Genomic DNA, 14,305 nt, shown 5'->3' on the forward strand with positions numbered 1-14,305 from the left:
CCTCGGACTGTCTTTTCCTATCCCTGAGGCCATATTGTAGTTACCAATTTGTATTGTCTCATCCCTTCCCCTCTCCTTCATCCCCACTAGCTCCCAACTAGCAACCCTCAGTTCTTCCTCTGTGTCTCTGAGATTATCTCCGTCCACTTCTCCCATCCATTCAGTTCCTTAGAATCCACGTATAAGTGAGATCATATGATATTTGTCTTTCTCTGACTGACTTATTTCACTTACACAAGTTGTCTTGTTTCATCTAAACCAGGGTTTCTCATTCTCATTACTATTATCCTTTGGGCTGGTAATTCTTTGTTATAAGAATTATAACAAATGTCCTGTTCCTTGTAGGCAGCATCTCTGGCTTCTACCCATTGGACATCAGTAGCAGTTTCCCAGTTGTGACAAACAAAAATGTCTCTCAAAATATTGCTAAATGTCCTCTGGGGGTAAAATCCAGTTCTCCCTTAACATGGGAGTGATTTTGACATTTCCCTGTCTCTTATGTTTTATATCTAATTTATTACTGTTTATACCTGATAAGATATAAAGTAAATCTGTTCATTTTTCTCCAGATCCACTGCTTCTACCCTGATCTGCTTTTATTCCTTATGCCCTCCAATCTTAGTCAGAGTGGTGTTTTTAAAATGTAAGTAGGGTCATATCACTCTCTTGCTTGAAAACTGCTCATGGCATTCCATTACACTTTAGGATAAACTACCAAAACTTTAATTTGAGTGATAAAACTCTGTATAAACTATCCCTTGCTTATTTCTCTGGACTTACACCTGGTGCCTCATACTGTGTATCTCTGTTACCCTATAATTTAAAGACAAAAGTAGATAAATGCCAACTTTATTACTTGGTGTGCAAAATTATTGAAGATATCTTTATAATATTTACTTAAATTTTATATTTTTTCAGGTGTTATGAGTGTGATGAAAAGTTATCAACGCATTGTAATAAGAAGGTTTTGGCTCAGATAGTTGATTTTCTCCAGAAACATGTTTCTAAAACACAAACAAGTAAGTTGAGCAATTACTAATTAAATTTGTATTAAAGTACAGTATTTTATATTTCATAGAAAGAGTTCATAATTTCCCAAAGAGTACCTTAGTTTTACTGTCATCTCTCAGTACAAGTGCCATGCATTCTTAGGTGGCTATCTTGTGTTGTATTTCTATAACCAGTAATGAGAAGCTGGTGAGGGTAGTGACTAGATTGTGGGCTTTTGAGTCAGACAGTGCTGAGTTTGAATTTAGACTCCACTTAAATTACTGTCCATGTGGCTTTTACTCCTTAGTTTCTTTATCTAAAAAATTAGGATAATAATTCTATTGTGTACAGTTGTTGTGAGGCTTAGAGATGTTTTCTAAAGATTTAAAAATACTTGTGTAATGCCCAACACATATTTATGAAATGATATCTGTCATTTTTATGTAATCACAGTGCAGTTCTGACACTAATTATAAGGTTAGAGTTAGGCCAAACCTTCAGATTAAGGGTCCCATGCCCCAATAAGATTGCCCTCACTTCACAAACTCGGATTCTCAGACCACCCACATTTCTGACCAACTGGCTACATTTTCAGGGGTTCCCACTACCCTCTGAGGTTCAATAATTTTCTACAATGACTCAGAGAACTCAGGAAAGTGCTATAGAAATCAGGACCAACCAAAAGAAGAGACACATATGGCAGGCTTGGGAAGGCCCCAAACATGTAGTTTCTGTACCTTCTTCCTGTGGAGTCAGGAGGCATCACTTTCCTTCCCCACTGATACGGAATAATACACACAGAGTATTGTTAACCAGGGAAGCTCTCTGGAGCTTTAGTGTCCAGAGTTTTTATTGGCATTTCATTGCATAAGCATGACTTACTGAATTGTTGGCCACATGATTTAACTCAGTCTCTGGACCCCAACTCTCTATTCACATGGTTGGTCCTTCTGGCACAGCCAGCTTCCATCTTGAGTCATTTCATTACTGGTAACTGTCTAGGCACCCACAATGAGTAAAAAAAGATGCTTTGTTAACTTAGTTAGCATAAACTATCAAATGTGGTCTGAGGGGTCCATCATGAATAAAAAGGACACTCCAGTTATTCTGGAAATCCAAGGATTTAGAAGGTACTTCTCAGGAACCTGGGACCAAGGGCAGCCAAATCCTTTATTATATAATAGTAACTATATATTATATAGTTGGTTAATTATACACTTTGTTATCTAACATAAGCAATATATAATGCATGTTAATATAAATTAATAGTAATAGGGAAACAGTTTCTTTATTCAGAATTATTAAGTAATATTAGTAAGTAAAACCTACCATATGCCAGGTTTTATACTTGATTTGATATGTAGTGGTAAAACAAAAACACTTATCTTGCTCCTTGAGGTTTAGAGTATGTGGGGGAGACAGACAAAAAAAAACAACTAAATACATAGTAACTTTTGGTAAGTGCTATAAAGGAAAGGAGCAGATTGCAGTCATAGGCCATAATCTAGTGGTTACAGTGATCAAGAAAGGCCAATTTGGCTGGAGTGTGGTTTGCTAAGAGAGAGTAAAATGAAATGAAGTTAAGGATACTGTAAGGAATTCCTTGGAAAAAAATTTTTTATTGGAAGTGTAATGGAAGCTCTCAAAGTGTTGTAAGCAGGGGAGTAACCATTATTTCATCTTTTTTAAAACAAGATTACTCTTGAATGCTATGGGGAGAGTGTGGACTGTTGGGGGTTAAGAGTGGAGGTGGGGAGATAATTAAGAAGGTTAAAGGAGGTTATTGTGGTAGGGCAGGTGAGCGACTAGCAGAGGCATGGGTACAAGGTGGGTAGATTAAGATGTAATGAGTGAGGGATGGGGATGTGAAATACAGTATGGGGAATATAATCAATAATGTTGTAAAGATTATATAGGGTGTCAGATGGGTACTGGACATATGGGGGGGATGATAGATTATATAAATGCCTAACCACTGCGCTGTTCACCTGAAACTAATATAAAATAAAATTGAATGTCAACTATAACTAAATGTATATTTATATAGTCACAGAATATAAAGTACAGCATAGGGAATATTGTCAATGGTGTTATAACAACTGTGTATAATGTCAGAGGGGTAGTAGACTTGTTGGGATTATTTGTGAGAGGTGTAAATGTCTAATCATTATGTTGTTTTGTACACCTGAAACTAATAATAAAAAAAAGTCACATAAGAAAAGATGTAATAGTGAGACAGTGTGGAGGAATCAAGTACAAAGCTTAGGATTTTGATTAGATGAATGGGAATGAATGGGCATGATAATTTTGAAATGCATTTGGAATGGAATTGAACTGCTTAGAAATTGGCATCAGAAACCAAAAAATTATATACAAATATAATTGTCAGCCATATTTTCTATCGCTCAGTATACAGTTGCTTTTTTAACTTGTTTTGAGACAGTAATGGTGAAGAAATTGGAGGAGGAACTAGAGGAGGTAAACTCAGGTTCTTGGACATTAGAAGAAATATTAGTTTCATCACTCATTCATTTATTTATTCAGCAAACATTTACTGAAATCTCACTCTGTCCCAGGCATACCAGTCATAGCTCCAATTATGCTCGACTAAAGAATCAGGAAAATATGGCGGTGATAGACATTGACTACTTCAGGAGTAGGTATTGGCCTCAGGGCTGTCTCCTGCAAACTGCACACTAAATTTGTTTTGTTGGCCATAATAAAAAAAATATGTAGGGATATGATGCCAAGGATGGCAAAAGTACAGTTATTGAAATTATTTTCTCTGGGTTTTTTACCTTAGAGGTTCTTTGAAGTTAAAACCAAAGCCAGTTTGATTCCATTCAGTTTGACATTTCTTGAATATTTATTGTCATTAAAGGTAGGGAGCATGGAATAGTATGGGAGAAAAACATGGGCATTGAGTCAGGGGGGTCTGGCATTCAAATTTGACTCCTCCAGTCAGTAGGTGTGTGACCTGGGGCAGCTTACAGTTTGGCTGAGCCCTCAGCCCATTGCCCCTCTTTCCCATGGTGCTTCAGGGAATAAAGATTGATAAGAGTTCCTGCCCTAAAGACGTTTAAGATCTAAAAGAAGGTGTGAAATAAAAAAGTAATAATGTAAGCAGAATAGAATTTGTATTTTGAGAGATGCCCAAACAAAGTCCTTTAGCTATTCATGGAGGAATGTAATGCTTAATTTAGAGGAATTCAAAAGGAATCTAGGCTGAGCTGGCTTTCAAGCTGACCCTTAAAGGATGAAATTTGAATGAGAGGAGAAATCATTTCAGGTGGTGAGAAGGACCAGTGTAAGCTTCAGTTGTGTGTAGGGAACTATGGGTAGCACCTGGAATAGTGGGAAACAGGTTCTTCAAGGAGTTTGAGAGTGTGTGGAGTTTTCAAAGATAGGGAGAGACGCAGTTCTGAATTCAAAGTTTCCAGGAGTTCTAGGGCAAAATGTGGTTATCTTTGTATTCCAAGCTACAGGATCTGTCAGGCAAGTTTGATTTAAAGTAAGATTCGTTGGCATTCTAGAAGTAAGTTTTTGTGGGGTAGTAATCTGCCATATTCTTTCTTGCATGAGTCTTTAATATGTTTTTATAAAATACTTTAAAAATCAAATATGAAAGGTGCTATTGAGGTTTGTAAGAATGTCAGATATGATTATGCACCTGTTTTAAATGATAATTGTAAAGACTGTAGAAATGTAAAAATGTCTCTATGGTAATTCAAAAAAATACATAACTATGTATTGTATTTAGGTGGGAGAATCAGAAGATTTTAAAGGATTCTCTTTATATTTTCACTAAGTAAAAATAACGTTACTGAGAGAAAAGCCTGCAGCTATACCTTAAACATGTTCTTAAGTTTCGCAATGCCACAGCTGATTTCGTGTCTAATACATCTAACTCAACTTCTCTACACACAGAATCTAGGCTGGTGCTTCATCCATCACTTAAAAACAACTAGCTCAGTGATTGCAACTTTTTGCTTAGTAGCCCTTTAGACGCTTACAAAATTATTGAGTACTTAAAGAGCTTCGGTTAGGTAGGTTATATATGTATATCAATACTCATCATATTAGAAATTAAAACTAAAAAAAATTAAAATATTCACCGAAAAATAGCAATAATTTCATGACATGTTAACACAAATAACATTTTTAGGAAAGATAATTTTTCAAAATAACACAAACTTAATACATGGCATGGTTTTATGTTTTTACAAATCTCTTTAATGCCTGGCTTAATAACAAACAGCGGATTTTCATAGCTACTTCTGCATTCAGTCTGTTGTGATATCACAGCATGTAGCCTGTGGAAAACTGTTGTATAATTGAGAATGAAAAAAAGTAAAAAAAGCAAATAACATCTTAGACTTACTATAAAGCACTTTTGACCTTAAGGACCCTGAAAGGAGGATGGTGTTTTCAGGAGGGTGTCTTCAGATCCACTTTGAGAACTGCTGAACTGGCACATTTCTGCCTTTATATTTCCTGTCATCAGCTTTACTTGCCCTGAGGCTCAGCTCAAATCCTACTTCAAGGACACTTTCCCAATCCTTTATCTGTTTTCTTCTGTTAAGCATACTTTAGAATCTAATAACATCTGGTTTTGTGGCATTTAGCTTGCATCTGTTTGTGTCTTATTTATAAAACTCGGTGTTCCTTGAGGATTGTACCCTGGCTTATATTCTTTTTGATTCCTGTGTGACTAAGCAGTAAATACTTGCTGAATTGAATTGAACTAGCATGTAACCAGTTTTTACTGAGGAAGTAGATAAGCTTTGCATTTTCACCCAAAAAAGCCCTGAATATTAATATTAAAATTGTTTTATGTATTCATTCAGTCTTTTAATATATTTGTTTTCCTACATTGTGCCAGACGCTGTGCTATATTGGAGATACCTTAGTGAATGACACAGATCTATTGCTCAGTTCCTGCCATTATTGATCTTTTGGTCCAGTGCAGGATATTGACAAATCACAATTATAATTGCTAGTTTAAATAGTGCTGTGATGGAGCAAGTACAGGGGACTATGAGAACTCTTTGGAGTAGTATCTAACCTAGACTGGAGCAGTCAGGAACATTTTATTTAAGGGGAGAGTCTTTTAAGCCATGAGCTGAAAGATGTATAGAAATCAGCTAGGCAGAGGGAAGGGGTGTGTTCCAAGCAGAGGAAATAGCTTATTGATGAGGAGCTTGCTACTTGAGGGAATTTTATAGAGCTGCAAGGTTGAGTTTTGTGGTGCTCGGGAATGCTGAGAGGTGAGGCTAGAGGTAAGTGGGAACAGACATTAAAGGGCCTTGTAAGTTTAGAGTTATGCTGTAGTCAGTGAGGAACCACTAATTTTAAGTGGAGAAGTAGTGAACGGTTTTGTATTTTAGAAAAATCTCTTTACTGTAGTGTGGAGATAGATAGGAATGCCTCTGTATGTATACCTGCCCACCCATGTGGCAATATCGGTTTATTATATGATCAAATAAAGAATTCTAAGGCTAGTAGTTAAGTAGGAGTTAGTGGAATTTTGAGAATAAACAGGTGAGGTAATTATTATTTGGTTCCAAGGTAGAGGAGTAGTGGGGCAGCAAGTTTTTCCTTTTTAAAGATTAAACTTATTTTCAGATGTAGAAATGGGCAAATTACATTAATACTACATGACTGGTTTAGGTAATTGCATTAAGCAGTTGAGGGAACCTCTGCAGGTTCCCAGAAGAATGCTTACAGCTGTGCAGATGTCACATCTGATGCTAGGATTTGCTTTAAAAAAAAAAAATCCTTCCATACCCTCCCCCTCAAACACATACTAGAAAACTAAAAACAACAAAGAAAATCCTCATGTAATGAAAAGGTCATATATAACACAAAATTGAAAAAGAGCAAGAAAACTTTAATGTGAGACCTACCCAGAAATATGTATTGTTAAAAAGTGGGTGAATATTCTCTGAAAGTCAGCTCACTTTGATAGTCTTGTAAAGGTTATGTAAGTATGTACAGATACTTATAGAATACAGGAATTCCTGGTGAAATAATATTGTTAGGTATTGCCTTACTTTTTGTGAACTGGACAGATGATTGACAATCCCACATTTTTTCCTAAATCAATGCATTTAGCCCATAATTTTAATACTGCTGAGATGCTATTTTCAAAGAGCTTAAAGAGAGCATAAAATGTTATATTCTGATAAATTCATTAAGCTTATGTGCTTGGTGTAAAATGACATGATTTATGTTGGTTCTTTCAGAGATTTTATTAAGTATAAGTTTCCTGTGTCTTTTTTTTGAAATAAGAAAGTAAATGGCTTGTTTGGGATCTGAAGATAAATAATATTTTGCCCTTTTCAGTAACAATTTGAATGTAATTTAACACTGTAACCTTTTTCTTAAAAAGTAATACATTTTGTTCTGCTATAAAGTGACAGTTGTATGCCTAAAAATTTTGCATTTTCAAAAATAAGTATTAAAAACAGTTATCTCCCTGTATAAAAAGGGTTAGAGACAAAAATTCCTACTGTTACCTGTAGGGATTTAAATCAGGGGTTCCTCATCTGAACTACAGAACACAGAAAATTATTTGAATGAGTGATTATTTTCTCACTTCTCCCAAAGATGGCACTAACTAGTACCCTTCTGAAACATAGGGAGAAGTTAATTGTGTACAGTGGGTGCCTAGGGCATTAGGGCTTAATTCTTTTGAGGAACCCTTTGAGAAGGGCTGATACAAACTTTTAATAAAGCTATAAATTCACACACCAAAGACGTCCAGTAATTGATTACATTCTGCTTTGCTTAAGAGTAGTGGCCTTTTCTTTCATATCACCAGTAGCGTTTCATCAGTGTCTTAAATTATCACTTAGTAACCTTACCAACCATTATTATACAAAACAGATAGGAGATCATACGTGTGTGGTTTCTGAAGCCAGGCTGCCTAGGTTTGAATCTTCTCTCTGACTGACTAGCTGTGTGCCTCGATTTCATTATCTGTCTGCAATGGGGACAATTATCAGTGGAGATAATATTCTCAAACTCTTTCTTTAAATAAGCAAACTGCCAGATAAGTTTACTTTCTTCATGCCTGTGGGAAACTCGGGAAGCACTGGTGTTCCCCTTCTGGTTTAACCAAAGCAATTCACAAATATTTATACCTTTGAGAAAAGAGACATTTAATATTACTTGGCAACAAATCCATATTGGTTGTTTTCAGTTTTCTCCCATGATAAGCAAAGCTGCATCTCTGTATATTTGCTCTTTTATTTGTGTAGGTTAAATTTTGGGGGATTTCTGACCAATTTATAAGCATATCTTAAATTTTGATTCTGTTGTTAAACAGTCCTCCAGAAAGATTATTCAAAGCATATAGTTGACAAAAATACCCATTTTTCTATATTTAACTTTATAGTTTTTAGGGTTTTTTGGGTAATAAAGTTTTTAATGTCATTGTTGCCAGGTCCATCAATCTTTTTTTTTTTTTTTTGCTTTTTCTTTGCTGGTGCTTCAGACAGTTTTCTGTCTTGCAAGACCTGAAGTATGTACAAAACCTGTCAAGATACTCAGTTAACCAGCAGCTCTTTGAGTACTCAGATTATAGGTTTAAAGGTAAATTACAGAGATCTAAAAGAGCTTTAAAATTTTTTATCTAGAATGCCTGAAGTTTTTTCTCAATGTTTTTTATATTCTAGGGTCTATGTTACTTTATTACAAAAGTGCAATGTCTGATGACAGTGTAGGTAATATGAAGGAGATAAGGTGAGATAGAGTAAACCCCTTTGAATAAAATAACCTTCTAACCCTGAAATTCTGTGATTATTCTTTCTAATTATAGTCGTTTCATAGGTTCACATAAAACTTCAGGAGAACAAAACATATAATCAAAATTTGTCTTTTTTGTTATTGCTATAGCATCTTTGTCCTCTTAATTATACCATACTTAAAAAAATATCTTGAAGTTCAGTCCTTAGTGCATTTGGTTCTGTGTTTATAAAGGAAGAGTTCTTAAAGTGAATATGATCACTTAAAGTGAATATGAATAGAATCACTGCCAGATTGAGTAGCTTTCTTGTAATGATCAGTAATCATTCTTCAGTAAAAGTAATAAATTGCTTTTTATTAAAACACACATACCTGTTTATGTGTCAAATTGAAAGACTGATTCTCTCAGACACCCTGGTTTTAAGCTAGAATCTTAAACTCTCAGCTGACAGTTTCTTAGTGAGCAAATGTACATGTATACTTAGTTTCTAAAAATTTCACTAAAATATCATGAATTTAAGAATTAATGTCTCTGTGCTGTTCACTGTGTATCAATTCATTATACTCCAGTTATAAATCATGAGCAGTTACGTGTAAATGTAGATAGTGGTTCATGTAGCACCTGGCACACAATGGACATTTGATAAATTCATTGAATTTGAATTGTTACATATTATGAACATGCTATTTAGTAAAACGAAAAACTTGTACTTTAAATAAAACAAATTTAAATGGTTCTTAGAAAATATCATTTTATTTTCTAGTTCAATTATGTGATCTATTTAATATTCAAATCTAATAGCATAATTAATTTTGAATATATTCTGATAGACTGACAAGTAAAAGTCAGCTAACAGATTCTTGCCACTTGTGTGAAGTGGCTATTTAACCATGAAATAAACTATTTTTATTGCCATTGCCCTCTGGACATGTTCTTTCTGGCAGTGCCGTCCATATTTGGTGGCTCTGCATGGAGAGCCAGGTGGTGCTGAAAAGCATCGCACAGTGAAGCGTGGCTGTGTCTAGGCCTGACATTTGTCAGCCCGCACGGCTGAGGGGAAGGGTAAAATCTGTCTTTCCATATGTTTATGCTTTTTTTTTTGCCTGCAGTTTTGTCCAGATGGTCTTATGAACATTGTTTACTTTAGAATGCCATCCCAGATGTTTTGAAAACTGATGGGTAAACGTGGTACACAGATACAGAAATCATTTGCATGTAACAGTTTAAAAAAATGCTATTTGTTCTGATAAGATTAAAATATTTCTAGAAGTATTTCCCTAAGTGAATAATAAATGTATGTTATATATTTATATATAATTAATATAATCTATATAGTTTAGTTCTCCCAACCACTCAGTTTTCATGTTAATAAGCTAAAAAATATGGCAGCATTTATTAAGAATGTTAACGAAAAGAAATACTTTGAGGAGTCATATTTGCTCAGGATTGCATATACCTAATCTGTAAGAATCTTGCTCTACTGTCTTTTATAATTCTTCTCACTGTACATAGATCATGGAAGAGTAATTAGGTGGTAAAATGACACTGGATTTATCATCAGAACATTACTATTATGACTGAGCAAATCACTTAACCTGTTGGAGACAGAGCTTTGTAAATGTAAAATCAGAGTATCAGTCTTGCCTCAAAAGATGGAGTAATGATTGGATTTAATTATTCTTTCATCCTAAATCTCTTAAAAATCACTATGAAACCAGCTAGTGGCAGTGGGTACAATGAGTGCCTGACGCCTGCTGATTCTAGCTTCCAGTTGGAATCTCAGGTATAATGAAGAGGTGGATGGACTGCTCCATGCCTGGCCTCAGAACTTCAGTGACTTCTTCATTAACTGTACTAGCCCTTGTCCCCAAAGTCTAGTATGGGGTTTCATTTTTATCACTTACTGTAATATCTGAAGGACAGGAGAAGAGATTTATCTTGCTAGCTCTTTCCTGTGTTAACTTGGAATTCTAGGGTTGGGAGTTAAAAACAACTCTTCAATATCTGGACATCACACATCCAATAACAACCAATAATGTTTAAAGAATAAGCAAACAGGAATAAAGGAAAAACAGCTAATAGGATTTATGAAAAAATATTGTATCACAAGGTAAGAGAAAAGTTAAGACTTAAGAAAAATCTTTTTCATGGAATAGATTTGCTTAATTATAGAAACATCTTAGAAACCTCCAATTCCTTTTTCTCAATGAGATGTTTCCACGTGTTGAAAAGCCAAGAGATTATGAAAACCACAAAGTCAACATAAAAGGCAAAACTCATATTAGCAATTCAGAAAAATCCATTCAGAAATAAAAGGTAAATTTTAGAAAAAAACCCTCAAAGTACAGGAAGTGATTAAAGAGAAGAAAAAAAACCTGAGATCAGATAAGCAATGAAGGACCACTCATGAAGATACAGATTTTGGCACATATAATTTGGGGATGTTCTCTGGGCTGTTTTTCACAAACTTACATAGTGCTTACCATGCCATGTACTTTACAAATAGCAGCTCATTTAATCCGTATGAAAACTTATGAGAAAATGTGTTAATAACCCCATGTGATTGATACTGAAGCCCCATATCTAGAGGCCTTTTTGTGGGTGGGAGAGGACAAAATTCAAAGGTGCCAAGTCAAGCCTCATGTGAACCAATAGGATGTGCGTGCCTCAGCCTACCAGCACTCACGACTAAGGATTCTCTTGATGGTGTTTGTTTCTTGATTCTGTCCTGAGAGCAGGGCTACTACCTCCAACCCTGTTGATCTCCCTTAATGCTGTTGTACACAGCGGGGAGGATTGAGAAGGGGGTGCTTAACTTATTTCCTCTTAAGAACTCATCAGAGACATAGAGGACTACACTATTTGCTGTACTGCATTTGCTCTTCAATCTTATAGGTTTTCATTTATATTGAATTTTTGTTTGGTATGTTCTCCCCAAATTACCCCTATGGAAGAAAGAAAAGTTGTGAGAGACATTCCCTAATCTCCATCAACCTGATTAGAGGGACAGACAGCCAAACATTTAAAAGTCAATTAGCAATACAACGTAGCATGTCAGTATTAGATGAATAAAACATATAATTGTAAAGAACTATAAAATCTGAGGGTTGAAAGGAGTTTAAAAACATTCAGTTAAAACCAAAAGATTTGAGAACTTGGGAATTTCCTGTCAAATTTCAAATTATAATGATTCAGAAAGTAATCTATTAAATAGATATATAATTAGTCATGTCAATCAGTCGTGTCAGTTTATAAATGTTAGGAATTGTTCTTCATTTTCATATTGTTATTAAACATCAGGAACTGGTACTATAATTTGCAAATCTGCATTAATTTTACAAGTTGGTAAGCCTAAAACATATACTTATGTAATATACACTTAGGTATTTTACTATTTATATTATAATTGTTAATTTTTTAACTTTATTTGACAATTTCAAATTTACAGAAAAGTTGCAAGAACAATACAAAAAAATTGCCACTATATGATTTTCTAATTTCATCATTTCTTTTGTTTATTAGTTGGAACTCTCTTCTAAGGAAGAGTTTTCTCCCTTTTATCTCCATTTTAAAAGCTATTATCAATTCAAACTCATTATCATCTATTAGTGCCCTTCTTTAATTTTGATATTCAAATTGTCCCAGATTGGACCAGTGGGAACCTATTCAAAATGGTGCCTATATATTTTGACATACTCATCACTTTTTTTGAGCACTTCCTTATTTTCTGGCACAACAACAATAATTATAGACTTATTTTGTCTCCTTACTGCCCCAAGTTAAGAACCATCCTTTTCTCAAGGAGCCTTCAATCCTTTTAGTAGGGAATAGTATTTAGAAACCAAGATCTGGATTTTTTTTTAAATTTAATTTTATTATTAGTTTTAGGTGTACAAAACAACATGATGATTAGATATTTACACCCTTCATAAAGTGATAACCCCACCAAATCTACTACTCCTCTGACATCATACATAGCTGTTACAATACCCTTGACTATATTCCCTGTGCTGTACTTTACCCCATGACTATATATGCATATATGTATATGAGCTGTAATCAAACAATATGGTGAATGTTTAAATTTTAAAAAATTTATTACAGGAAAAGACACATTGCCATTTCATTAATCCCTCTCAAAATACTCCCTCTCACTTCGGACACACTTATCCCATCGTTCTTGGCTACTTTCTGAATTAGTTCTGGAAATCCTCTTTCATGACTATTTTTAGTTGCGTTGTCGTGTCTGCCTCAATGTCCTGAATCATTTTGACTTTGGGAAAGAGTCAGAAGTCCCACAGTGCCAGATTGGGTGAATAAGATGGATTAGGACACACCATAATGTTTTTATTTAACAGAAGTTACCGTATACTGGAGACAATGTGTGACACACAGCGTTGTCATGATAGTGGATGATTTATGGCAACTTTAAAACAGACCTTCTCTCAACCGTAGCTTACACCCAACTGACTGCATCAGACAAATTGAAACTTGTCACACATTGTTACTAAGGTTCAACATGCTGCTTCCTGTGTTGAAGATCCCTGCCTTTACGTTGGATGGCACTCGGCAGCAGCATTCACTGTAATTGTGATCACAACAGGAAGACTCCGTGTCACACATCGCTTCTGGTACAGCAATTTCTGTCAGATAAAAACATTATGGTGTGTCCTCATCCATCTTATTCACCGGATCTGGCACCTTGTGACTTCTGGCTCTTCCCCAAAGTCAAAATGACCATGAAAGGTAAACGTTTTGAATCACTTCAGGGCATCGAGGTAGCCATGACAGGACAACTAAAGACACTCATGAAAGAGGACTTCCAGAACTGCCTCAGAAAGTGGCAAGAACGATGGGATAAGTGTGTTTGAAGCAAGGGGGAGTATTTTGAGGGGAATTAATGGCAGTGTGTTTTTTGCTGTAATAATTTTTTTTTTATATAGTTTTTTTTATTGGGGAATTGGAGGGAAACAGCGTTGGGGAATCGGGGAAGGGGAACAGACAAGCTGCTGTCTTTTTGTTCTTCAGTCTAGTTGTGGAGGACATCGCTTCACTGGCCCATGTTGGTATTGTGATCATGGCGCTCTTCCTGAGAGAGGCAGTCGCTCGCAGGCCGTTGGACGGCTGCTCATGGGGGCTCACGGCAGCCCACGCTGGCTGCCGGCCACTCACGGTAGCTACAGCGGCCCACTGCAGTCCCACTGCAGCCTACGCCATCGCCAGGGAATTATGGCAGCCCAGCTCCAGGTTGAGCTGTTGTTCACCATCTTAGCTGTAGAGGGCGCAGTGTCACTGGCCCTCAATGTGGGATCTGAAACGTGACCCTGCTGCTCAGAGCTGGCATCCCAAGCCAACTCTTAACCAACGCACCACTCGGCCAGCCCCTAAACTTTTTTTTATTTAAACATTCACTGTATATTTTGATCACACCATATATATATATATATATATATATATATATATATATATATGACATTCAGTATTATTTTATGTTAGTTTTAGGTGTACAGCACAGTGGTTAGGTATTTATATAATCTATGAAGTGATCCCCCTGATAAGTCCAGT

General features: G+C 35.6%; 1 protein-coding gene across 1 annotated transcript in view; it reads left to right on the forward strand.

Annotated features, from left to right (window-relative positions):
- The window catches only part of USP45 (ubiquitin specific peptidase 45), a 72,902-nt gene that overhangs the window by 11,510 nt on the left and 47,087 nt on the right, over window positions 1-14,305 (forward strand). Inside the window, exons 5-6 of the mRNA XM_019643640.1 lie at window positions 919-1,019; window positions 8,670-8,713. Coding sequence (XP_019499185.1) covers window positions 919-1,019; window positions 8,670-8,713 — 145 coding nt within the window. The remainder of the gene's footprint in view (window positions 1-918; window positions 1,020-8,669; window positions 8,714-14,305) is intronic.

The sequence above is a fragment of the Hipposideros armiger genome, unplaced genomic scaffold (genome assembly GCF_001890085.2).
Source record: "Hipposideros armiger isolate ML-2016 unplaced genomic scaffold, ASM189008v1 scaffold_81, whole genome shotgun sequence".
Lineage (NCBI taxonomy): Eukaryota > Metazoa > Chordata > Mammalia > Chiroptera > Hipposideridae > Hipposideros > Hipposideros armiger.